Source organism: Ascaphus truei, assembly GCF_040206685.1.
Source record: "Ascaphus truei isolate aAscTru1 chromosome 2 unlocalized genomic scaffold, aAscTru1.hap1 SUPER_2_unloc_1, whole genome shotgun sequence".
Lineage (NCBI taxonomy): Eukaryota > Metazoa > Chordata > Amphibia > Anura > Ascaphidae > Ascaphus > Ascaphus truei.
In genome coordinates this window covers 3541-29489 of record NW_027453815.1, presented here as the reverse complement: position 1 = coordinate 29489, position 25949 = coordinate 3541, and the positions used below count along the sequence as shown (strand labels likewise).

General features: G+C 56.6%; 1 protein-coding gene across 2 annotated transcripts in view; it reads left to right on the top strand.

Annotated features, from left to right (window-relative positions):
- Window positions 1–24478, top strand: part of LOC142473257 (uncharacterized) — a 56100-nt gene extending 31622 nt beyond the window's left edge. Inside the window, exons 2-4 of one of the 2 annotated variants that reach the window (XM_075580450.1) lie at window positions 5305–5478; window positions 5666–5778; window positions 22546–24478. In XM_075580450.1, coding sequence (XP_075436565.1) covers window positions 5697–5778; window positions 22546–23705 — 1242 coding nt within the window. In that variant the 5' untranslated portion in view covers window positions 5305–5478; window positions 5666–5696 and the 3' untranslated portion in view covers window positions 23706–24478. The remainder of the gene's footprint in view (window positions 1–5304; window positions 5479–5665; window positions 5779–22545) is intronic. The other variant, XM_075580449.1, reaches the window with a different exon arrangement.
- Window positions 24479–25949: the final 1471 nt, after the last annotated feature.

Here is a 25949-nt window from a genome sequence, read left to right as displayed (position 1 = left end):
ATTATTCCCTGCTTCTCTCGCCGGCTCCTCGCTCTGCTGATTATTATTCCCCGCTCCTCTCGCCGGCTCCTCGCTCTGCTGATTATTATTCCCTGCTACTCGCTCTGCTGATTATTATTCCCCGCTCCCCTCTCCGGCTCCTCGCTCTGCTGATTATTATTCCCTGCTCCTCGCTCTGCTGATTATTATTCCCCGCTCCCCTCTCCGGCTCCTCGCTCTGCTGATTATTATTCCCTGCTCCTCTCGCCGGCTCCTCGCTCTGCTGATTATTATTCCCCGCTCCTCTCTCCGGCTCCTCGCTCTGCTGATTATTATTCCCCGCTCCTCTCTCCGGCTCCTCGCTCTGCTGATTATTATTCCCCGCTCCTCTCTCCGGCTCCTCGCTCTGCTGATTATTATTCCCTGCTCTGCTGATTATTATTCCCCGCTCCTCTCTCCGGCTCCTCGCTCTGCTGATTATTATTCCCTGCTCCTCTCGCCGGCTCCTCGCTCTGCTGATTATTATTCCCCGCTCCTCTCACCGGCTCCTCGCTCTGCTGATTATTATTCCCCGCTCCTCTCTCCGGCTCCTCGCTCTGCTGATTATTATTCCCCGCTCCTCTCACCGGCTCCTCGCTCTGCTGATTATTATTCCCCGCTCCTCTCGCCGGCTCCTCGCTCTGCTGATTATTATTCCCCGCTCCTCTCACCGGCTCCTCGCTCTGCTGATTATTATTCCCCGCTCCTCTCTCCGGCTCCTCGCTCTGCTGATTATTATTCCCCGCTCCTCGCTCTGCTGATTATTATTCCCCGCTCCTCTCGCCGGCTCCTCGCTCTGCTGATTATTATTCCCCGCTCCTCTCGCCGGCTCCTCGCTCTGCTGATTATTATTCCCCGCTTCTCTCGCCGGCTCCTCGCTCTGCTGATTATTATTCCCCGCTCCTCTCGCCGGCTCCTCGCTCTGCTGATTATTATTCCCCGCTCCTCTCGCCGGCTCCTCGCTCTGCTGATTATTATTCCCCGCTCCTCTCACCGGCTCCTCGCTCTGCTGATTATTATTCCCCGCTCCTCTCGCCGGCTCCTCGCTCTGCTGATTATTATTCCCAGCTCCTCTCGCCGGCTCCTCGCTCTGCTGATTATTATTCCCCGCTCCTCTCGCCGGCTCCTCCCTCTGCTGATTATTATTCCCCGCTCCTCTCACCGGCTCCTCCCTCTGCTGATTATTATTCCCTGCTCCTCGCTCTGCTGATTATTATTCCCCGCTCCTCTCGCCGGCTCCTCGCTCTGCTGATTATTATTCCCCGCTCCTCTCACCGGCTCCTCGCTCTGCTGATTATTATTCCCCGCTCCTCTCTCCGGCTCCTCGCTCTGCTGATTATTATTCCCCGCTCCTCTCTCCGGCTCCTCGCTCTGCTGATTATTATTCCCCGCTCCTCTCGCCGGCTCCTCGCTCTGCTGATTATTTTTCCCCGCTCCTCTCACCGGCTCCTCGCTCTGCTGATTATTATTCCCCGCTTCTCTCGCCGGCTCATCGCTCTGCTGATTATTATTCCCCGCTCCTCTCACCGGCTCCTCGCTCTGCTGATTATAATTCCCTGCTCCTCTCGCCGGCTCCTCGCTCTGCTGATTATTATTCCCCGCTCCCCTCTCCGGCTCCTCGCTCTGCTGATTATTATTCCCTGCTCCTCGCTCTGCTGATTATTATTCCCCGCTCCTCTCGCCGGCTCCTCGCTCTGCTGATTATTATTACCCGCTCCTCTCGCCGGCTCCTCGCTCTGCTGATTATTATTCCCTGCTCCTCGCTCTGCTGATTATTATTCCCAGCTCCTCTCGCCGGCTCCTCGCTCTGCTGATTATTATTCCCCGCTCCTCTCGCCGGCTCCTCCCTCTGCTGATTATTATTCCCCGCTCCTCTCACTGGCTCCTCGCTCTGCTGATTATTATTCCCTGCTCCTCGTTCTGCTGATTATTATTCCCCGCTCCTCTCTCCGGCTCCTCGCTCTGCTGATTATTATTCCCCGCTCCTCTCGCCGGCTCCTCGCTCTGCTGATTATTATTCCCCGCTCCTCTCACCGGCTCCTCGCTCTGCTGATTATTATTCCCCGCTCTTCTCACCGGTTCCTCGCTCTGCTGATTATTATTCCCCGCTCCTCTCACCGGTTCCTCGCTCTGCTGATTATTATTCCCCGCTCCTCTCACCGGCTCCTCGCTCTGCTGATTATTATTCCCCGCTCCTCTCTCCGGCTCCTCGCTCTGCTGATTATTATTCCCCGCTCCTCTCGCCGGCTCCTCGCTCTGCTGATTATTATTACCCGCTCCTCTCGCCGGCTCCTCGCTCTGCTGATTATTATTACCCGCTCCTCTCGCCGGCTCCTCGCTCTGCTGATTATTATTACCCGCTCCTCTCGCCGGCTCCTCGCTCTACTGATTATTATTCCCCACTCCTTTCGCCTGCTCCTCGCTCTGCTCATTATTATTCCCCGCTCCTCTCGCCGGCTCCTCGCTCTGCTGATTATTATTCCCCGCTCCTCTCGCCGGCTCCTCGCTCTGCTGATTATTATTCCCCGCTCCTCTCACCGGCTCCTCGCTCTGCTGATTATTATTCCCCGCTCCTCTCGCCGGCTCCTCGCTCTGCTGATTATTATTCCCCGCTCCTCTCGCCGGCTCCTCGCTCTGCTGATTATTATTCCCTGCTCTGCTGATTATTATTCCCCGCTCCTCTCGCCGGCTCCTCGCTCTGCTGATTATTATTCCCTGCTCTGCTGATTATTATTCCCCGCTCCTCTCGCCGGCTCCTCGCTCTGCTGATTATTATTCCCCGCTCCTCTCGCCGGCTCCTCGCTCTGCTGATTATTATTCCCCGCTCCTCGCTCTGCTGATTATTATTCCCCGCTCCTCTCGCCGGATCCTCGCTTTGCTGATTATTATTCCCCGCTCCTCTCTCAGGCTCCTCGCTCTGCTGATTATTATTCCCCGCTCCTGTCGCCGGCTCCTCGCTCTGCTGATTATTATTCCCCGCTCCTCTCACCGGCTCCTCGCTCTGCTGATTATTATTCAGTGCTCCTCTCTCCGGTTCCTCGCTCTGCTGATTATTATTCCCCGCTCCTCTCACCGGTTCCTCGCTCTGCTGATTATTATTCCCTGCTCCTCTCACCGGTTCCTCGCTCTGCTGATTATTATTCCCCGCTTCTCTCACCGGTTCCTCGCTCTGCTGATTATTATTCCCCGCTCCTCTCACCGGTTCCTCGCTCTGCTGATTATTATTCCCCGCTTCTCTCGCCGGCTCCTCGCTCTGCTGATTATTATTCCCTGCTCCTCTCGCCGGCTCCTCGCTCTGCTGATTATTATTCCCTGCTCCTCTCACCGGTTCCTCGCTCTGCTGATTATTATTCAGTGCTCCTCTCTCCGGTTCCTCGCTCTGCTGATTATTATTCCCTGCTCCTCTCACCGGTTCCTCGCTCTGCTGATTATTATTCCCTGCTCCTCTCACCGGTTCCTCGCTCTGCTGATTATTATTCCCTGCTCCTCTCACCGGTTCCTCGCTCTGCTGATTATTATTCCCCGCTCCTCTCACCGGTTCCTCGCTCTGCTGATTATTATTCCCTGCTCTGCGATCATCCTTCTCTGCTTTTTCTGACCGTCTGTTTTTACCAACTTTGTAGCTCTGTTCTCTGTGACCAGCTACCAGTGACCGCCTCTGCTGCTCTGCCTGACTTTGTGTCACCGAGTCGGAGGGTCGTGCTGCTCTGCGTCCTGTGGCCGCCCGGTGTCCCTGAGTCAGGGGGGTCGGGGTGTCGCGCTGCGTCCCGTGACCTCCCTTTGTCCCTGAGTCAGAGGGTCACGTTGTCGCTCTGCGTCCTGTGACCGCCCTGAGTCGGAGGGTCGCAGTGTCGCGCTGCTCTGCGTCCTGTGACCGCCCTGAGTCCCTGAGTCAGAGGCTCGCGGTATCGCTCTGCATCCGTTGAATGCCCTGTGTCCCTGAGTCGGAGGGTCGCAGTGTCGCGCTGCTCTGCGTCCTGTGACCGCCCTGAGTCGAAGGGTCGCGGTGTCGCGTTGCGTCCTGTGACCGGCCTGTGACCAGCCTGTGTCCCTGAGTCGGAGGGTCGCGCTGCGTCCTGTGACGCCCTGAGTGGGGGTGTCGCGATGCTCTGCTCTCCCAGGTGACGCTGCAGAGCTTTTATTTACTGTTTGCATTGGATTCTGAGTCTCTAACCCCGAGATCTTACAGAATATTGACACCCTGAAAAGGGTGAGGACGGGTCCTATCCCCCTGTCTGTCACCCTGCAGGGGAAGCGACAGACTCAATGAGTCCTGGGTCCCTCTGTGTCGCCCTGAGGTGGGAGGGACAGACTCAATGAGTCCTGGGTCCCTCTGTGTCGCCCTGAGGTGGGAGGGACAGACTCAATGAGTCCTGGGTCCCTCTGTGTCGCCCTGAGGTGGGAGGGACAGACTCAATGAGTCCTGGGTCCCTCTGTGTCGCCCTGAGGTGGGAGGGACAGACTCAATGAGTCCTGGGTCCCTCTGTGTCGCCCTGAGGTGGGAGGGACAGACTCAATGAGTCCTGGGTCCCTCTGTGTCATCCTGAGGTGGGAGGGACATATTCTATGAGTCCTGGTTCCCGCTGTGTCACCCTGAGGTGGGAGGGACATATTCTATGAGTCCTGGTTCCCGCTGTGTCACCCTGAGGTGGGAGGGACAGACTCAATGAGTAATGGTTCCCTATGCGTCACCCTGAGGTCGGAGGGACATATTCCATGAGTCCTGGGTCCCTCTGTGTCGCCCTGAGGTGGGAGGGACATTCCATGAGTCCTGGGTCCCTCTGTGTCACCCTGAGGTGGGAGGGACATATTCCATGAGTCCTGGGTCCCTCTGTGTCACCCTGAGGTGGGAGGGACATATTCCATGAGTCCTGGGTCCCTCTGTGTCACCCTGAGGTGGGAGGGACGTATTCTATGGGTCAGAGATGGATACTCTTTTCTGGAAGCCGGCACACCCAGCACTAGGGCTTTGTATAAGGCGTTTAGAAGTCGGGTTATTTAATGTCTACCCTTTGGAAACAGTACCTTGGACGAAGGCCACTTTGTCTCAGAGTAGGATTTTTTCTGCCTGGAGCTGGGAAACCGCAGGATGGGAGCAAACGGTTACAAAGAAATATATGGAAGTAATCAAACTTGTACACTATTCATTGCCACGCGATTCTCATCATATTCGTCAGGCGTTTGGCAACTATCAATATTATCATCTCAATAGTTTCCTAGAATGTGTTCTTGGTTTTAGACTGGTGTTAGTGGGACAGTTATTGGCTCCTTCTTCTTATCCTGCAGTCTGACTTCTGTGTCTGGTCCAAGCCACCTACATCACCCATCGTGACCTTGCTTGTTACCAGCCTCCCAGCTCTGTTCCCTCCTCATCACCTCTGTTTTATATTCCGAACGTCCGACTGAAATAAATAGTTACAGACGTGAGGGGCCCTCTGAAAATGTGAAGAGTATTAGAGTGTAAGCTCTTCTGCAACTAAACCTAGTACAAGCTAAGGCGATTACTAGAATAATAAATGTATATATGTACAGGTCCATGTCGCTCTGGGTGGGGGAACGGGCTCTGTCACCCTCTCGCTGTGTAGAGTTCCCAGTTTCTCTCGTTTTTGTGCTTCACGTTAACGGGATTCTCTCCTCTCGGGAACAGACAGACGCACGGAAACTGTGACACAGAAACAATGAGCGGCGAGCAGGTGCGGCATACATTCATCTGGGACCCCCCAGGATCGGATGATGGGGAGCTGGAGAGACCCTACACAGGTAAGAGGGGAGCACAAGCACAGAGGGGCTTACTGGTGAGTGAGGAGGAGGAGAGCAGAGGGGGCAGGAGGAGAGAAGAGCAGAGGGGGCAGGAGGAGAGAAGAGCAGAGGGGGCAGGAGGAGAGAAGAGCAGAGGGGGCAGGAGGAGAGAAGAGCAGAGGGGGCAGGAGGAGAGAAGAGCAGAGGGGGCAGGAGGAGAGAAGAGCAGAGGGGGCAGGAGGAGAGAAGAGCAGAGGGGGCAGGAGGAGAGAAGAGCAGAGGGGGCAGGAGGAGAGAAGAGCAGAGGGGCCAGGAGGAGACGAGCAGAGGGGCCAGGAGGAGACGAGCAGAGGGGGCAGGAGGAGGCGAGCAGAGGGGGCAGGAGGAGGCGAGAAGAGCAGAGGGGGCAGGAGGAGGCGAGAAGAGCAGAGGGGCCAGGAGGAGACGAGCAGAGGGGCCAGGAGGAGACGAGAAGAACAGAGGGGGCAGGAGGAGGAGGCGAGAAGGGCAGAGGGGGCAGGAGGAGGCGAGAAGAGCAGAGGGGGCAGGAGGAGGCGAGAAGAGCAGAGGGGGCAGGAGGAGGAGGCGAGAAGAGCAGAGGGGGCAGGAGGAGGAGGCGAGAAGAGCAGAGGGGGCAGGAGGAGGAGGCGAGAAGAGCAGAGGGGGCAGGGGAGGAGGCGAGAAGAGCAGAGGGGGCAGGAGGAGGAGGCGAGAAGAGCAGAGGGGGCAGGAGGAGGAGGCGAGAAGAGCAGAGGGGGCAGGAGGAGGAGGCGAGAAGAGCAGAGGGGGCAGGAGGAGGAGGCGAGAAGAGCAGAGGGGGCAGGAGGAGGAGGCGAGAAGAGCAGAGGGGGCAGGAGGAGGAGGCGAGAAGAGCAGAGGGGGCAGGAGGAGGCGAGAAGAGCAGAGGGGGCAGGAGGAGGAGGCGAGAAGAGCAGAGGGGGCAGGAGGAGGAGGCGAGAAGAGCAGAGGGGGCAGGAGGAGGAGGCGAGAAGAGCAGAGGGGGCAGGAGGAGGAGGCGAGAAGAGCAGAGGGGGCAGGAGGAGGAGGCGAGAAGAGCAGAGGGGGCAGGAGGAGGAGGCGAGAAGAGCAGAGGGGGCAGGAGGAGGCGAGAAGAGCAGAGGGGGCAGGAGGAGGCGAGAAGAGCAGAGGGGGCAGGAGGAGGCGAGAAGAGCAGAGGGGGCAGGAGGAGGCGAGAAGAGCAGAGGGGGCAGGAGGAGGAGGCGAGAAGAGCAGAGGGGGCAGGAGGAGGCGAGAAGAGCAGAGGGGGCAGGAGGAGGCGAGAAGAGCAGAGGGGGCAGGAGGAGGAGGCGAGAAGAGCAGAGGGGGCAGGAGGAGGAGGCGAGAAGAGCAGAGGGGGCAGGAGGAGGAGGCGAGAAGAGCAGAGGGGGCAGGAGGAGGAGGCGAGAAGAGCAGAGGGGGCAGGAGGAGGAGGCGAGAAGAGCAGAGGGGGCAGGAGGAGGCGAGAAGAGCAGAGGGGGCAGGAGGAGGAGGCGAGAAGAGCAGAGGGGGCAGGAGGAGGAGGCGAGAAGAGCAGAGGGGGCAGGAGGAGGAGGCGAGAAGAGCAGAGGGGGCAGGAGGAGGAGGCGAGAAGAGCAGAGGGGGCAGGAGGAGGAGGCGAGAAGAGCAGAGGGGGCAGGAGGAGGAGGCGAGAAGAGCAGAGGGGGCAGGAGGAGGAGGCGAGAAGAGCAGAGGGGGCAGGAGGAGGAGGCGAGAAGAGCAGAGGGGGCAGGAGGAGGCGAGAAGAGCAGAGGGGGCAGGAGGAGGCGAGAAGAGCAGAGGGGGCAGGAGGAGGAGGCGAGAAGAGCAGAGGGGGCAGGAGGAGGAGGCGAGAAGAGCAGAGGGGGCAGGAGGAGGAGGCGAGAAGAGCAGAGGGGGCAGGAGGAGGAGGCGAGAAGAGCAGAGGGGGCAGGAGGAGGAGGCGAGAAGAGCAGAGGGGGCAGGAGGAGGAGGCGAGAAGAGCAGAGGGGGCAGGAGGAGGCGAGAAGAGCAGAGGGGGCAGGAGGAGGCGAGAAGAGCAGAGGGGGCAGGAGGAGGCGAGAAGAGCAGAGGGGGCAGGAGGAGGCGAGAAGAGCAGAGGGGGCAGGAGGAGGAGGCGAGAAGAGCAGAGGGGGCAGGAGGAGGAGGCGAGAAGAGCAGAGGGGGCAGGAGGAGGCGAGAAGAGCAGAGGGGGCAGGAGGAGGAGGCGAGAAGAGCAGAGGGGGCAGGAGGAGGAGGCGAGAAGAGCAGAGGGGGCAGGAGGAGGAGGCGAGAAGAGCAGAGGGGGCAGGAGGAGGAGGCGAGAAGAGCAGAGGGGGCAGGAGGAGGAGGCGAGAAGAGCAGAGGGGGCAGGAGGAGGAGGCGAGAAGAGCAGAGGGGGCAGGAGGAGGCGAGAAGAGCAGAGGGGGCAGGAGGAGGCGAGAAGAGCAGAGGGGGCAGGAGGAGGCGAGAAGAGCAGAGGGGGCAGGAGGAGGCGAGAAGAGCAGAGGGGGCAGGAGGAGGAGGCGAGAAGAGCAGAGGGGGCAGGAGGAGGCGAGAAGAGCAGAGGGGGCAGGAGGAGGCGAGAAGAGCAGAGGGGGCAGGAGGAGGAGGCGAGAAGAGCAGAGGGGGCAGGAGGAGGCGAGAAGAGCAGAGGGGGCAGGAGGAGGAGGCGAGAAGAGCAGAGGGGGCAGGAGGAGGAGGCGAGAAGAGCAGAGGGGGCAGGAGGAGGAGGCGAGAAGAGCAGAGGGGGCAGGAGGAGGCGAGAAGAGCAGAGGGGGCAGGAGGAGGAGGCGAGAAGAGCAGAGGGGGCAGGAGGAGGAGGCGAGAAGAGCAGAAGGGGCAGGAGGAGGAGGCGAGAAGAGCAGAGGGGGCAGGAGGAGGAGGCGAGAAGAGCAGAAGGGGCAGGAGGAGGAGGCGAGAAGAGCAGAGGGGGCAGGAGGAGGAGGCGAGAAGAGCAGAGGGGGCAGGAGGAGGAGGCGAGAAGAGCAGAGGGGGCAGGAGGAGGAGGCGAGAAGAGCAGAGGGGGCAGGAGGAGGAGGCGAGAAGAGCAGAGGGGGCAGGAGGAGGAGGCGAGAAGAGCAGAGGGGGCAGGAGGAGGAGGCGAGAAGAGCAGAGGGGGCAGGAGGAGGAGGCGAGAAGAGCAGAGGGGGCAGGAGGAGGCGAGAAGAGCAGAGGGGGCAGGAGGAGGAGGCGAGAAGAGCAGAGGGGGCAGGAGGAGGAGGCGAGAAGAGCAGAGGGGGCAGGAGGAGGAGGCGAGAAGAGCAGAGGGGGCAGGAGGAGGAGGCGAGAAGAGCAGAGGGGGCAGGAGGAGGCGAGAAGGGCAGAGGGGGCAGAGGGGGCAGGAGAGTGCGGAGCAGTCCGCTGCCCCACACACTACATTACAGACACACATTGTGCTGTACATTGGAGACGGTTACGGGCTTGGAAGCTGCACACACTACCAATAAATCCTTTTATCCATCAAAACCTTTCACACACTACAAATGGGTTGCGTCTCTCCTGGGTAATACAGAGCCATGGACCCGCTGCACATTGCACCGACTCGGAACTCTGCAACATAAACCCCAAACAACATCAACTCCTAAACCAACATAAATCCCAAACATCAACTCCCAAACCAACATCAACTCCCAAGACCAACATCAACTCCCAAAACCAACATCAACTCCCAAAACCAACATCAACTCCCAAAACCAACATCAACTCCCAAAACCAACATCAACTCCCAAAACCAACATCAACTCCCAAAACCAACATCAACCCCCAAAACCAACATCAACTCCCAAAACCAACATCAACTCCCAAAACCAACATCAACTCCCAAAACCAACATCAACTCCCAAAACAACATCAACTCCCAAAACCAACATCAACTCCCAAAACCAACATCAACTCCCAAAACCAACATCAACTCCCAAACCAACATCAACTCCCAAACCAACATCAACTCCCAAACCAACAATCAACTCCCAAACCAACAATCAACTCCCAAACCAACAATCAACTCCCAAACCAACAATCAACTCCCAAACCAACAATCAACTCCCAAACCAACAATCAACTCCCAAACCAACAATCAACTCCCAAACCAACAATCAACTCCCACACCCAACATCAACTCCCACACCCAACATCAACTCCCACACCCAACATCAACTCCCACACCCAACATCAACTCCCGCACCCAACATCAACTCCCGCACCCAACATCAACTCCCGCACCCAACATCAACTCCCGCACCCAACATCAACTCCCGCACCCAACATCAACTCCCGCACCCAACATCAACTCCCGCACCCAACATCAACTCCCAAACCAACAATCGACTCCCAAACCAACAATCGACTCCCACACCCAACATCAACCCCAAACCAACATCAACTCCCAAACCAACATCAACTCCCACACCCAACATCAACTCCCACACCCAACATCAACTCCCACACCCAACATCAACTCCCAAACCAACATCAACTCCCAAACCAACATCAACTCCCGCACCCAACATCAACTCCCGCACCCAACATCAACTCCCGCACCCAACATCAACTCCCACACCCAACATCAACTCCCACACCCAACATCAACTCCCACACCCAACATCAACTCCCACACCCAACATCAACTCCCACACCCAACATCAACTCCCACACCCAACATCAACCCCAAAACAATTCCAGATTATTATTTTTCCTATTTTTCTGTCTCTGTTCGTCTCGCGCTCGCTCTGTTTCTCTGCCCAGCTCGCTCTGTTTCTCTGCCCAGCTCTTGCTCTGTTTCTGTTCAGCTCTCGCGCTCGCTCTGTTTCTCTGTTCAGCTCTCGCGCTCGCTCTGTTTCTCTGCCCAGCTCTTGCTCTGTTTCTGTTCAGCTCTCGCGCTCGCTCTGTTTCTGTTCAGCTCTCGCTCTCGGGCTCGCTCTGTTTCTCTGTCCAGCTCTCACGCTCACTGTTTTTCTGTCCAGCTCTCACGCTCACTGTTTCTCTGTCAAGCTCTCGCGCTCGCTCTGTTTCTCTGTCCAGCTCTCACGCTCGCTGTTTCTCTATCAAGCTCTAGCGCTCTCTCGCTCGCTCTGTTTCTCTGTCCAGCTCGCACTCACACTCGCTCTTTTTCTCTGTTCAGCTCGCGCTCTCTTGCTCGCTCTGTTTCTCTGTCCAGCAATCGCGCTCGCTCTTTCTCTGTCCAGCTCTCTCGCTCTGTTTCTCTGCCAAGCTCGCTCTCGCTCTCTGTCCAGCTCGCGCGCTCGCTCTGTTTCTCTGTCTAGCTTTTGCGCTCGCTCTGTTTCTCGGTCCAGCTCTCGCGCTCTCACACTCGCTCTGTGTCTCTGTCCAGCACTCGCTCTGTTTCTTTGTCCAGCACTCGCTCTGTTTCTCTGTCCAGCTCTCGCGCTCGCTCTGTTTCTCTGTCCAGCTCTCGCGCTCGCTCTGTTTCTCTGTCCAGCACTCGCTCTGTTTCTTTGTCCAGCTCTCGCGCTCGCTCTGTTTCTCTGTCCAGCTCTCACGCTCGCTCTGTTTCTCTGTCCAGCTCTCGCGCTCGCTCTGTTTCTCTGTCCAGCTCTCGCGCTCGCTCTGTTTCTCTGTCCAGCTCGCGCGCTCGCTCTGTTTCTCTGTCCAGCTAGCGCGCTCGCTCTGTTTCTCTGTCCAGCTCGCGCGCTCGCTCTGTTTCTCTGTCCAGCTCTCGCGCTCGCTCTGTTTCTCTGTCCAGCTCTCGCGCTCGCTCTGTTTCTCTGTCCAGCTCTCGCGCTCGCTCTGTTTCTCTGTCCAGCTCTCGCGCTCGCTCTGTTTCTCTGTCCAGCTCTCGCGCTCGCTCTGTTTCTCTGTCCAGCTCGCGCGCTCGCTCTGTTTCTCTGTCCAGCTCTCGCGCTCGCTCTGTTTCTCTGTCCAGCTCTCGCGCTCGCTCTGTTTCTCTGTCCAGCTCTCGCGCTCGCTCTGTTTCTCTGTCCAGCTCTCGCGCTCGCTCTGTTTCTCTGTCCAGCTAGCGCGCTCGCTCTGTTTCTCTGTCCAGCTCTCGCGCTCGCTCTGTTTCTCTGTCCAGCTCTCGCGCTCGCTCTGTTTCTCTGTCCAGCTCTCGCGCTCGCTCTGTTTCTCTGTTCAGCTCACGCTCTCGCGCTCGCTCTGTTTCTCTGTCCAGCTCTCGCGCTCGCTCTGTTTCTCTGTCCAGCTCTCGCGCTCGCTCTGTTTCTCTGTTCAGCTCTCGCGCTCGCTCTGTTTCTCTGTCCAGCTCTCGCGCTCGCTCTGTTTCTCTGTCCAGCTCTCGCGCTCGCTCTGTTTCTCTGTCCAGCTCTCGCGCTCGCTCTGTTTCTCTGTCCAGCTCTCGCGCTCGCTCTGTTTCTCTGTCCAGCTCTCGCGCTCGCTCTGTTTCTCTGTCCAGCTCTCGCGCTCACACACGCTCTGTTTCTCTGTCCAGCTCTCGTGCTCTCTCTGTTTCTCTGTCCAGCTCTCACGCTCGCTCTGTTTCTCTGTCCAGCTCTCGCGCTCGCTCTTTCTCTGTCCAGCTAGCGCGCTCGCTCTGTTTCTCTGTCCAGCTCTCGCGCTCGCTCTGTTTCTCTGTCCAGCTCTCGCGCTCGCTCTGTTTCTCTGTCCAGCTCTCGCGCTCGCTCTGTTTCTCTGTCCAGCTCTCGCGCTCGCTCTGTTTCTCTGTCCAGCTCTCGCGCTCGCTCTGTTTCTCTGTCCAGCTCTCGCGCTCGCTCTGTTTCTCTGTCCAGCTCTCACGCTCGCTCTGTTTCTCTGTCCAGCTCTCGCGCTCGCTCTGTTTCTCTGTCCAGCTCTCGCGCTCGCTCTGTTTCTCTGTCCAGCTCTCGCGCTCGCTCTGTTTCTCTGTCCAGCTCTCGCGCTCGCTCTGTTTCTCTGTCCAGCTCTCGCGCTCGCTCTGTTTCTCTGTCCAGCTCTCGTGCTCGCTCTGTTTCTCTGTCCAGCTCTCGCGCTCGCTCTGTTTCTCTGTCCAGCTCTCGCGCTCGCTCTGTTTCTCTGTCCAGCTCTCACGCTCGCTGTTTCTCTGTCCAGCTCTCGCGCTCGCTCTGTTTCTCTGTCCAGCTCTCGCGCTCGCTCTGTTTCTCTGTCCAGCTCTCGCGCTCGCTCTGTTTCTCTGTCCAGCTCTCACGCTCGCTCTGTTTCTCTGTTCAGCTCTCGCGCTCGCTCTGTTTCTCTGTCCAGCTCTCGCGCTCGCTCTGTTTCTCTGTTCAGCTCACGCTCTCGCTCTGTTTCTCTGTCCAGCTCTCGCGCTCGCTCTGTTTCTCTGTTCAGCTCACGCTCTCGCGCTCGCTCTGTTTCTCTGTCCAGCTCTCACGCTCGCTCTGTTTCTCTGTTCAGCTCTCGCGCTCGCTCTGTTTCTCTGTCCAGCTCTCGCGCTCGCTCTGTTTCTCTGTTCAGCTCACGCTCTCGCGCTCGCTCTGTTTCTCTGTCCAGCTCTCGCGCTCGCTCTGTTTCTCTGTCCAGCTCTCGCGCTCGCTCTGTTTCTCTGTCCAGCTCTCGCACTCGCTCTGTTTCTCTGTCCAGCTCTCGCGCTCGCTCTGTTTCTCTGTCCAGCTCTCGCGCTCGCTCTGTTTCTCTGTTCAGCTCACGCTCTCGCGCTCGCTCTGTTTCTCTGTCCAGCTCTCACGCTCGCTCTGTTTCTCTGTCCAGCTCTCGCGCTCGCTCTGTTTCTCTGTCCAGCTCTCGCGCTCGCTCTGTTTCTCTGTCCAGCTCTCGCGCTCGCTCTGTTTCTCTGTCCAGCTCTCGCGCTCGCTCTGTTTCTCTGTTCAGCTCTCGCGCTCGCTCTGTTTCTCTGTCCAGCTCTCGCGCTCGCTCTGTTTCTCTGTCCAGCTCTCACGCTCGCTCTGTTTCTCTGTTCAGCTCACGCTCTCGCGCTCGCTCTGTTTCTCTGTCCAGCTCTCACGCTCGCTCTGTTTCTCTGTCCAGCTCTCGCGCTCGCTCTGTTTCTCTGTCCAGCTCTCGCGCTCGCTCTGTTTCTCTGTCCAGCTCTCGCGCTCGCTCTGTTTCTCTGTCCAGCTCTCGCGCTCGCTCTGTTTCTCTGTTCAGCTCTCGCGCTCGCTCTGTTTCTCTGTCCAGCTCTCGCGCTCGCTCTGTTTCTCTGTCCAGCTCTCGCGCTCGCTCTGTTTCTCTGTCCAGCTCTCGCGCTCGCTCTGTTTCTCTGCCCAGCTCTTGCTCTGTTTCTGTTCAGCTCTCGCGCTCGCTCTGTTTCTGTTCAGCTCTCGCTCTCGGGCTCGCTCTGTTTCTCTGTCCAGCTCTCACGCTCACTGTTTTTCTGTCCAGCTCTCACGCTCACTGTTTCTCTGTCAAGCTCTCGCGCTCGCTCTGTTTCTCTGTCCAGCTCTCACGCTCGCTGTTTCTCTATCAAGCTCTAGCGCTCTCTCGCTCGCTCTGTTTCTCTGTCCAGCTCGCACTCACACTCGCTCTTTTTCTCTGTTCAGCTCGCGCTCTCTTGCTCGCTCTGTTTCTCTGTCCAGCAATCGCGCTCGCTCTTTCTCTGTCCAGCTCTCTCGCTCTGTTTCTCTGCCAAGCTCGCTCTCGCTCTCTTTCTCTGTCCAGCTCGCGCGCTCGCTCTGTTTCTCTGTCTAGCTTTTGCGCTCGCTCTGTTTCTCGGTCCAGCTCTCGCGCTCTCACACTCGCTCTGTGTCTCTGTCCAGCACTCGCTCTGTTTCTTTGTCCAGCACTCGCTCTGTTTCTCTGTCCAGCTCTCGCGCTCGCTCTGTTTCTCTGTCCAGCTCTCGCGCTCGCTCTGTTTCTCTGTCCAGCACTCGCTCTGTTTCTTTCTCCAGCTCTCGCGCTCGCTCTGTTTCTCTGTCCAGCTCTCACGCTCGCTCTGTTTCTCTGTCCAGCTCTCGCGCTCACACACGCTCTGTTTCTCTGTCCAGCTCTCGTGCTCTCTCTGTTTCTCTGTCCAGCTCTCACGCTCGCTCTGTTTCTCTGTCCAGCTCTCGCGCTCGCTCTTTCTCTGTCCAGCTAGCGCGCTCGCTCTGTTTCTCTGTCCAGCTCTCGCGCTCGCTCTGTTTCTCTGTCCAGCTCTCGCGCTCGCTCTGTTTCTCTGTCCAGCTCTCGCGCTCGCTCTGTTTCTCTGTCCAGCTCTCGCGCTCGCTCTGTTTCTCTGTCCAGCTCTCGCGCTCGCTCTGTTTCTCTGTCCAGCTCTCGCGCTCGCTCTGTTTCTCTGTCCAGCTCTCACGCTCGCTCTGTTTCTCTGTCCAGCTCTCGCGCTCGCTCTGTTTCTCTGTCCAGCTCTCGCGCTCGCTCTGTTTCTCTGTCCAGCTCTCGCGCTCGCTCTGTTTCTCTGTCCAGCTCTCGCGCTCGCTCTGTTTCTCTGTCCAGCTCTCGCGCTCGCTCTGTTTCTCTGTCCAGCTCTCGTGCTCGCTCTGTTTCTCTGTCCAGCTCTCGCGCTCGCTCTGTTTCTCTGTCCAGCTCTCGCGCTCGCTCTGTTTCTCTGTCCAGCTCTCACGCTCGCTGTTTCTCTGTCCAGCTCTCGCGCTCGCTCTGTTTCTCTGTCCAGCTCTCGCGCTCGCTCTGTTTCTCTGTCCAGCTCTCGCGCTCGCTCTGTTTCTCTGTCCAGCTCTCACGCTCGCTCTGTTTCTCTGTTCAGCTCTCGCGCTCGCTCTGTTTCTCTGTCCAGCTCTCGCGCTCGCTCTGTTTCTCTGTTCAGCTCACGCTCTCGCTCTGTTTCTCTGTCCAGCTCTCGCGCTCGCTCTGTTTCTCTGTTCAGCTCACGCTCTCGCGCTCGCTCTGTTTCTCTGTCCAGCTCTCACGCTCGCTCTGTTTCTCTGTTCAGCTCTCGCGCTCGCTCTGTTTCTCTGTCCAGCTCTCGCGCTCGCTCTGTTTCTCTGTTCAGCTCACGCTCTCGCGCTCGCTCTGTTTCTCTGTCCAGCTCTCGCGCTCGCTCTGTTTCTCTGTCCAGCTCTCGCGCTCGCTCTGTTTCTCTGTCCAGCTCTCGCACTCGCTCTGTTTCTCTGTCCAGCTCTCGCGCTCGCTCTGTTTCTCTGTCCAGCTCTCGCGCTCGCTCTGTTTCTCTGTTCAGCTCACGCTCTCGCGCTCGCTCTGTTTCTCTGTCCAGCTCTCACGCTCGCTCTGTTTCTCTGTCCAGCTCTCGCGCTCGCTCTGTTTCTCTGTCCAGCTCTCGCGCTCGCTCTGTTTCTCTGTCCAGCTCTCGCGCTCGCTCTGTTTCTCTGTCCAGCTCTCGCGCTCGCTCTGTTTCTCTGTTCAGCTCTCGCGCTCGCTCTGTTTCTCTGTCCAGCTCTCGCGCTCGCTCTGTTTCTCTGTCCAGCTCTCACGCTCGCTCTGTTTCTCTGTTCAGCTCACGCTCTCGCGCTCGCTCTGTTTCTCTGTCCAGCTCTCACGCTCGCTCTGTTTCTCTGTCCAGCTCTCGCGCTCGCTCTGTTTCTCTGTCCAGCTCTCGCGCTCGCTCTGTTTCTCTGTCCAGCTCTCGCGCTCGCTCTGTTTCTCTGTCCAGCTCTCGCGCTCGCTCTGTTTCTCTGTTCAGCTCTCGCGCTCGCTCTGTTTCTCTGTCCAGCTCTCGCGCTCGCTCTGTTTCTCTGTCCAGCTCTCGCGCTCGCTCTGTTTCTCTGTCCAGCTCTCGCGCTCGCTCTGTTTCTCTGCCCAGCTCTTGCTCTGTTTCTGTTCAGCTCTCGCGCTCGCTCTGTTTCTGTTCAGCTCTCGCTCTCGGGCTCGCTCTGTTTCTCTGTCCAGCTCTCACGCTCACTGTTTTTCTGTCCAGCTCTCACGCTCACTGTTTCTCTGTCAAGCTCTCGCGCTCGCTCTGTTTCTCTGTCCAGCTCTCACGCTCGCTGTTTCTCTATCAAGCTCTAGCGCTCTCTCGCTCGCTCTGTTTCTCTGTCCAGCTCGCACTCACACTCGCTCTTTTTCTCTGTTCAGCTCGCGCTCTCTTGCTCGCTCTGTTTCTCTGTCCAGCAATCGCGCTCGCTCTTTCTCTGTCCAGCTCTCTCGCTCTGTTTCTCTGCCAAGCTCGCTCTCGCTCTCTTTCTCTGTCCAGCTCGCGCGCTCGCTCTGTTTCTCTGTCTAGCTTTTGCGCTCGCTCTGTTTCTCGGTCCAGCTCTCGCGCTCTCACACTCGCTCTGTGTCTCTGTCCAGCACTCGCTCTGTTTCTTTGTCCAGCACTCGCTCTGTTTCTCTGTCCAGCTCTCGCGCTCGCTCTGTTTCTCTGTCCAGCTCTCGCGCTCGCTCTGTTTCTCTGTCCAGCACTCGCTCTGTTTCTTTCTCCAGCTCTCGCGCTCGCTCTGTTTCTCTGTCCAGCTCTCACGCTCGCTCTGTTTCTCTGTCCAGCTCTCGCGCTCGCTCTGTTTCTCTGTCCAGCTCTCGCGCTCGCTCTGTTTCTCTGTCCAGCTCGCGCGCTCGCTCTGTTTCTCTGTCCAGCTAGCGCGCTCGCTCTGTTTCTCTGTCCAGCTCGCGCGCTCGCTCTGTTTCTCTGTCCAGCTCTCGCGCTCGCTCTGTTTCTCTGTCCAGCTCTCACGCTCGCTCTGTTTCTCTGTCCAGCTCTCGCGCTCGCTCTGTTTCTCTGTCCAGCTCTCGCGCTCGCTCTGTTTCTCTGTCCAGCTCTCGCGCTCGCTCTGTTTCTCTGTCCAGCTCTCGCGCTCGCTCTGTTTCTCTGTCCAGCTCGCGCGCTCGCTCTGTTTCTCTGTCCAGCTCTCGCGCTCGCTCTGTTTCTCTGTCCAGCTCTCGCGCTCGCTCTGTTTCTCTGTCCAGCTCTCGCGCTCGCTCTGTTTCTCTGTCCAGCTCTCGCGCTCGCTCTGTTTCTCTGTCCAGCTAGCGCGCTCGCTCTGTTTCTCTGTCCAGCTCTCGCGCTCGCTCTGTTTCTCTGTCCAGCTCTCGCGCTCGCTCTGTTTCTCTGTCCAGCTCTCGCGCTCGCTCTGTTTCTCTGTTCAGCTCACGCTCTCGCGCTCGCTCTGTTTCTCTGTCCAGCTCTCGCGCTCGCTCTGTTTCTCTGTCCAGCTCTCGCGCTCGCTCTGTTTCTCTGTTCAGCTCTCGCGCTCGCTCTGTTTCTCTGTCCAGCTCTCGCGCTCGCTCTGTTTCTCTGTCCAGCTCTCGCGCTCGCTCTGTTTCTCTGTCCAGCTCTCGCGCTCGCTCTGTTTCTCTGTCCAGCTCTCGCGCTCGCTCTGTTTCTCTGTCCAGCTCTCGCGCTCGCTCTGTTTCTCTGTCCAGCTCTCGCGCTCACACACGCTCTGTTTCTCTGTCCAGCTCTCGTGCTCTCCCTGTTTCTCTGTCCAGCTCTCACGCTCGCTCTGTTTCTCTGTCCAGCTCTCGCGCTCGCTCTTTCTCTGTCCAGCTAGCGCGCTCGCTCTGTTTCTCTGTCCAGCTCTCGCGCTCGCTCTGTTTCTCTGTCCAGCTCTCGCGCTCGCTCTGTTTCTCTGTCCAGCTCTCACGCTCGCTCTGTTTCTCTGTCCAGCTCTCGCGCTCGCTCTGTTTCTCTGTCCAGCTCTCGCGCTCGCTCTGTTTCTCTGTCCAGCTCTCGCGCTCGCTCTGTTTCTCTGTCCAGCTCTCACGCTCGCTCTGTTTCTCTGTCCAGCTCTCGCGCTCGCTCTGTTTCTCTGTCCAGCTCTCGCGCTCGCTCTGTTTCTCTGTCCAGCTCTCGCGCTCGCTCTGTTTCTCTGTCCAGCTCTCGCGCTCGCTCTGTTTCTCTGTCCAGCTCTCGCGCTCGCTCTGTTTCTCTGTCCAGCTCTCGCGCTCGCTCTGTTTCTCTGTCCAGCTCTCGTGCTCGCTCTGTTTCTCTGTCCAGCTCTCGCGCTCGCTCTGTTTCTCTGTCCAGCTCTCGCGCTCGCTCTGTTTCTCTGTCCAGCTCTCACGCTCGCTGTTTCTCTGTCCAGCTCTCGCGCTCGCTCTGTTTCTCTGTCCAGCTCTCGCGCTCGCTCTGTTTCTCTGTCCAGCTCTCGCGCTCGCTCTGTTTCTCTGTCCAGCTCTCACGCTCGCTCTGTTTCTCTGTTCAGCTCTCGCGCTCGCTCTGTTTCTCTGTCCAGCTCTCGCGCTCGCTCTGTTTCTCTGTTCAGCTCACGCTCTCGCTCTGTTTCTCTGTCCAGCTCTCGCGCTCGCTCTGTTTCTCTGTTCAGCTCACGCTCTCGCGCTCGCTCTGTTTCTCTGTCCAGCTCTCACGCTCGCTCTGTTTCTCTGTTCAGCTCTCGCGCTCGCTCTGTTTCTCTGTCCAGCTCTCGCGCTCGCTCTGTTTCTCTGTTCAGCTCACGCTCTCGCGCTCGCTCTGTTTCTCTGTCCAGCTCTCGCGCTCGCTCTGTTTCTCTGTCCAGCTCTCGCGCTCGCTCTGTTTCTCTGTCCAGCTCTCGCACTCGCTCTGTTTCTCTGTCCAGCTCTCGCGCTCGCTCTGTTTCTCTGTCCAGCTCTCGCGCTCGCTCTGTTTCTCTGTTCAGCTCACGCTCTCGCGCTCGCTCTGTTTCTCTGTCCAGCTCTCACGCTCGCTCTGTTTCTCTGTCCAGCTCTCGCGCTCGCTCTGTTTCTCTGTCCAGCTCTCGCGCTCGCTCTGTTTCTCTGTCCAGCTCTCGCGCTCGCTCTGTTTCTCTGTCCAGCTCTCGCGCTCGCTCTGTTTCTCTGTTCAGCTCTCGCGCTCGCTCTGTTTCTCTGTCCAGCTCTCGCGCTCGCTCTGTTTCTCTGTCCAGCTCTCACGCTCGCTCTGTTTCTCTGTTCAGCTCACGCTCTCGCGCTCGCTCTGTTTCTCTGTCCAGCTCTCACGCTCGCTCTGTTTCTCTGTCCAGCTCTCGCGCTCGCTCTGTTTCTCTGTCCAGCTCTCGCGCTCGCTCTGTTTCTCTGTCCAGCTCTCGCGCTCGCTCTGTTTCTCTGTCCAGCTCTCGCGCTCGCTCTGTTTCTCTGTTCAGCTCTCGCGCTCGCTCTGTTTCTCTGTCCAGCTCTCGCGCTCGCTCTGTTTCTCTGTCCAGCTCTCGCGCTCGCTCTGTTTCTCTGTCCAGCTCTCACGCTCGCTCTGTTTCTCTGTTCAGCTCACGCTCTCGCGCTCGCTCTGTTTCTCTGTCCAGCTCTCACGCTCGCTCTGTTTCTCTGTTCAGCTCTCGCGCTCGCTCTGTTTCTCTGTCCAGCTCTCACGCTCGCTCTGTTTCTCTGTTCAGCTCACGCTCTCGCGCTCGCTCTGTTTCTCTGTCCAGCTCTCACGCTCGCTCTGTTTCTCTGTTCAGCTCTCGCGCTCGCTCTGTTTCTCTGTCCAGCTCTCGCGCTCGCTCTGTTTCTCTGTCCAGCTCTCGCGCTCGCTCTGTTTCTCTGTCTAGCTCTCACGCTCGCTCTGTTTCTCTGTTCAGCTCACGCTCTCGCGCTCGCTCTGTTTCTCTGTCCAGCTCTCACGCTCGCTCTGTTTCTCTGTCCAGCTCTCGCGCTCGCTCTGTTTCTCTGTCCAGCTCTCGCGCTCGCTCTGTTTCTCTGTCCAGCTCTCGCGCTCGCTCTGTTTCTCTGTCCAGCTCTCGCGCTCGCTCTGTTTCTCTGTTCAGCTCTCGCGCTCGCTCTGTTTCTCTGTCCAGCTCTCGCGCTCGCTCTGTTTCTCTGTCCAGCTCTCGCGCTCGCTCTGTTTCTCTGTCCAGCTCTCGCGCTCGCTCTGTTTCTCTGTCCAGCTAGCGCGCTCGCTCTGTTTCTCTGTCCAGCTCTCGCGCTCGCTCTGTTTCTCTGTCCAGCTCTCGCGCTCGCTCTGTTTCTCTGTCCAGCTCTCGCGCTCGCTCTGTTTCTCTGTCCAGCTCTCGCGCTCGCTCTGTTTCTCTGTCCAGCTCTCGCGCTCGCTCTGTTTCTCTGTCCAGCTCTCGCGCTCGCTCTGTTTCTCTGTCCAGCTCTCGCGCTCGCTCTGTTTCTCTGTCCAGCTAGCGCGCTCGCTCTGTTTCTCTGTCCAGCTCTCGCGCTCGCTCTGTTTCTCTGTCCAGCTCTCGCGCTCGCTCTGTTTCTCTGTCCAGCTCTCGCGCTCGCTCTGTTTCTCTGTCCAGCTCTCACGCTCGCTCTGTTTCTCTGTCCAGCTCTCGCGCTCGCTCTGTTTCTCTGTCCAGCTCTCGCGCTCGCTCTGTTTCTCTGTCCAGCTCTCGCGCTCGCTCTGTTTCTCTGTCCAGCTCTCGCGCTCGCTCTGTTTCTCTGTTCAGCTCACGCTCTCGCGCTCGCTCTGTTTCTCTGTCCAGCTCTCGCGCTCGCTCTGTTTCTCTGTCCAGCTAGCGCGCTCGCTCTGTTTCTCTGTCCAGCTCTCGCGCTCGCTCTGTTTCTCTGTCCAGCTCTCGCGCTCGCTCTGTTTCTCTGTCCAGCTCTCGCGCTCGCTCTGTTTCTCTGTCCAGCTAGCGCGCTCGCTCTGTTTCTCTGTCCAGCTCTCGCGCTCGCTCTGTTTCTCTGTCCAGCTCTCGCGCTCGCTCTGTTTCTCTGTCCAGCTCTCGCGCTCGCTCTGTTTCTCTGTCCAGCTCTCGCGCTCGCTCTGTTTCTCTGTCCAGCTAGCGCGCTCGCTCTGTTTCTCTGTCCAGCTCTCGCGCTCGCTCTGTTTCTCTGTCCAGCTCTCGCGCTCGCTCTGTTTCTCTGTCCAGCTCTCGCGCTCGCTCTGTTTCTCTGTCCAGCTCTCGTGCTCGCTCTGTTTCTCTGTCCAGCTCTCGTGCTCGCTCTGTTTCTCTGTCCAGCTCTCGCGCTCGCTCTGTTTCTCTGTCCAGCTCTCGCGCTCGCTCTGTTTCTCTGTCCAGCTCTCGCGCTCGCTCTGTTTCTCTGTCCAGCTCTCGTGCTCGCTCTGTTTCTCTGTCCAGCTCTCGCGCTCGCTCTGTTTCTCTGTCCAGCTCTCGCGCTCGCTCTGTTTCTCTGTCCAGCTAGCGCGCTCGCTCTGTTTCTCTGTCCAGCTCTCGCGCTCGCTCTGTTTCTCTGTCCAGCTCTCGCGCTCGCTCTGTTTCTCTGTCCGTAGAAAAAAGGGAAGATTCCCTAATTGGGTGCTCCAAAAAAAATCACCTGGTAAGATAATGCAGCATTAATGTTGTTGCACCATAGCGTGATTATTAGTCCCTTATTGTGTTGATAAATGAGCCTGGTTTCTTATCCCCATAAAGCCTTAGTCCATAATGAAGAAACAGCTTCAACACTGAGGGATACCGAAGGGACAACTTATGCGTCTCAGGAGATTATGTTCAACGGAAGACCGTTTTGAGGCACAGGCCCACAACCATATTGCCAGATTTATGGACAGGGGTTATAAAGAAAAAGACCTCTTAGAGACATATACCCTAGTTAAAAACATGAATAGGGAAGATCTCTTGTCCATACAAGGGGGGAAGAAGAAACAGTGGAGTGGTGGACAATCTAAACCTACACCACTTTTCATTACACAACAGAGTAGCCAGTCCAACAATATTCGAACCATCATTGAGAAACACTGGGATACTCTTAAACTGGATGTAGGCCTAAAAGCCATCACGCATAATAGGCCCAAATTGGTATTTCGCAGGGCCAAATCACTGGCGACATACTTGTCACCTAGCCTTTTCTCGACACAACACACTGGGGTATAAGTAATATACCTAGAGGCTTTTTTCGGTGTGGACATTGCAATATCTGTCAGTTTGCAAGACCATCAAAAAAGATTGAATGTCTTAAACCAAATATAACAAAAAACATACAGACATTCATCAACTGTAACACCAGCCATGTAGTCTACATGATCAGATGTGTCGCATATTTTGCACACTGTCACAGTAATGCATCCACAATGCCCGGGCCCAAGAGCTGACACTCTAGGACCCCAAACCACGAATCAGGGGTAACCAAGTGGGCTTAACCTTTATTATTGAGCCTGGTTACCCCCTCACCGTCACACCCCCTCTCTCACTTTGTTTCTTGCTCTTCGCGTTAATCAGCAGTCCTTACATTGCACACTTTCTCCCTCTTCCACAGAAGGATATGGCACCATGAATTGTGACGAGGACGACGAGGATGGCCCCACTTACCTGCAGCAGTGCGGGGTTCTGCTGGACTGTCAGGACGAGACCTCCCTGTCCGCTGCCGGCGAGGAGAGCGAAGGGAGCTCATGTGAGTTGGACAAGAAGGAGGACAGCCCGTCCAGCAGCTCCCCGGAGAAACCTGGCTCCAGCGGTAAGGGTGCAAGCAAGCTCACCAACATCATTGCACACCTGCAGAACCTGGCGAGCGAGAGGGCGTCCACCAGAAAAGAAGAGGGAGCGGAGGAGGAGGACGAGGGCTTTCAAATGGGGGAAAGCTCCTACCCGTTTGACCATGGGGATGTGGCTTTCGAACAGCATGGGGATATGGCTTTCGGAGAGCATGAGGATATAGCCTTCGGAGAGCATGAGGATATAGCCTTCGGAGAGGATGAGACGAGCCTGGCCTCGGCCAGAGCACACTCGCACTCCTCGGAGCAGCGGTTAAAGGCCTTCAAAGCCATAAAGATCTTGCAGGAACCAGATGCGAAGGACAAAAAGTATATTTGCGTAGAGTGTGGGAAAACAAGTCGGTACAAGTCGGCTTATCTGAGGCATAAGAGAACCCACACGGGGGAGAAGCCCTTTAGCTGCACGGAGTGCGGGAAATGCTTCAGGAGGAGCTCCCAGCTGGTGACGCATCAGAGAATTCACACCGGGGAGAAGCCCTACACCTGCCTGCGCTGCGGCAAGAGCTTCAGCTGCAACTCCACGCTGGTGACACACCAGAGGACCCACACGGGGGAGAAGCCGTACACCTGCTTTGAGTGCGGCAAGGGCTTCATTCACAGCTCTGATTACAACCGCCACCACCGTGTCCACCGAGGGGAAAAGCGCTACACCTGCAAGGAGTGTGGGAAGAGCTTCAGCCAGAGCTCCTACTTGGTCATCCACCAGCGCATCCACACGGGGGAGAAGCCCTTTGTGTGCAACGAGTGTGGAAAGTGCTTCAGCCGCAACTCCTCACTGGTGACACACCAGCGGGTGCACACTGGGGAGAGGCCCTACACCTGTGCCGTGTGCGGGAAGAGCTTCCGCCAGAGTTCCCACCTTCTCATTCACCAGAGGACCCACAACCCGGACAGTCACCTGGTACTGCACACCATGATGATGTGAGAGCCTGACGCCGTGTTGCTGGCCACCTCCAGCGGCAAAAGGGGGTCTTCAGTAGACAGGAGGCCACCCCTTCCAAAGATAGTGAGTATGTAGGAATAAAGAAACTCCAAAAACTCTCCATCCACCAAGGGCTAAACCCATTGCCCCAGCTTCCCGAGTCACGGACTTGTTGGTGCTAAGGGAGAAGCGTAGGAGAAACCCAGCGACTGCCATTGTTTTCCCTGTAGCGCGCTAACTTTCGCAGGTCAATCTTGGCCATCTCTCGGCCGACAGGGAGGGCCTTCAAACCCTCCCCAGTACTTTCCTGGAAGTTAGTACCCCCTCTCGCCCCCATCTATTTATACACAATAATTGAACGTTTGAAGTTTGAGCCCATTCACTGTCTTACTCATGTAGAGAATGGGTGAGTGATGTGACGCTGCTCCCTCCTTAGTGTGGCGCCCGGTAGAGAATGGGTGAGTGATGTGACGCTGCTCCCTCTGTAGTGTGGCGCCCGGTAGAGAATGGGTGAGTGATGTGACGCTGCTCCCTCCTTATCGTGGCGTTGTGACGCTGCTCCCGCTGTAGCGTGGCGATGTGACGCTGCTCCCTCTTTAGCGTGGCGATGTGACGCTGCTCCCGCTGTAGCGTGGCGATGTGACGCTGCTCCCTCTTTAGCGTGGCGCCCTTTAGCCGTTTGCATGCTTCTAGCGCATATCATGCCGGTCCGTTTATTGTAACCTCTAATTATGTTTCTGATTTTGTTGTTTCTTTTAAAGTTTGTAACCTGGAAATCCGCCGTCTGTGCCGTGTGCTTCTTTCGGGGTGTGTCTGCTTTCTAACCGTAAACCGTCCTCTGCCAGGCGCGCGAGCGACGCCGGGTCTCACATCGCTACGCAATGAGGTACACGACGGGCTACGGGTGCCGTCCCATGTAGTCAAAAATAAGAATTTCACAGGGAACGCTCACAACAATTCCTTGTTATTTTTTGGAGGCAGAAAAAAAAAAGTCTACTTCCGCATTCTCACGGATCTCGTTTAGGCCGACATGGGATCTGCACGTTTCATATAGGTGTAATATATGCTGCTACATGGGATCTGCACGTTTCATATAGGTGTAATATATGCTGCTACATGGGATCTGCACGTTTCATATAGGTGTAATATATGCTGCTACATGGGATCTGCACGTTTCATATAGGTGTAATATATGCTGCTACATGGGATCTGCACGTTTCATATAGGTGTAATATATGCTGCTACATGGGATCTGCACGTTTCATATAGGTGTAATATATGCTGCTATATGGGATCTGCACGTTTCATATAGGTGTAATATATGCTGCTACATGGGATCTGCGCATTTCATATAGGTGTAATATATGCTTGCTACATGGGATCTGCACATTTCATATAGGTGTAATATATGCTGCTACATGGGATCTGCACATTTCATATAGGTGTAATATATGCTGCTACATGGGATCTGCACATTTCATATAGGTGTAATATATGCTGCTACATGGGATCTGCACATTTCATATAGGTGTAATATATGCTGCTACATGGGATCTGCACATTTCATATAGGTGTAATATATGCTGCTACATGGGATCTGCACATTTCATATAGGTGTAATATATGCTGCTACATGGGATCTGCACATTCATATAGGTGTAATATATGCTGCTACATGGGATCTGCACATTTCATATAGGTGTAATATATGCTGCTATATGGGATCTGCACATTTCATATAGGTGTAATATATGCTGCTACATGGGATCTGCACATTTCATATAGGTGTAATATATGCTGCTATATGGGATCTGCACGTTTCATATAGGTGTAATATATGCTGCTATATGGGATCTGCACATTTCATATAGGTGTAATATATGCTGCTACATGGGATCTGCACATTTCATATAGGTGTAATATATGCTGCTACATGGGATCTGCACATTTCATATAGGTGTAATATATGCTGCTACATGGGATCTGCACATTTCATATAGGTGTAATATATGCTGCTACATGGGATCTGCACGTTTCATATAGGTGTAATATATGCTGCTATATGGGATCTGCACATTTCATATAGGTGTAATATATGCTGCTACATGGGATCTGCACATTTCATATAGGTGTAATATATGCTGCTACATGGGATCTGCACATTTCATATAGGTGTAATATATGCTGCTATATGGGATCTGCACATTTCATATAGGTGTAATATATGCTGCTACATGGGATCTGCAC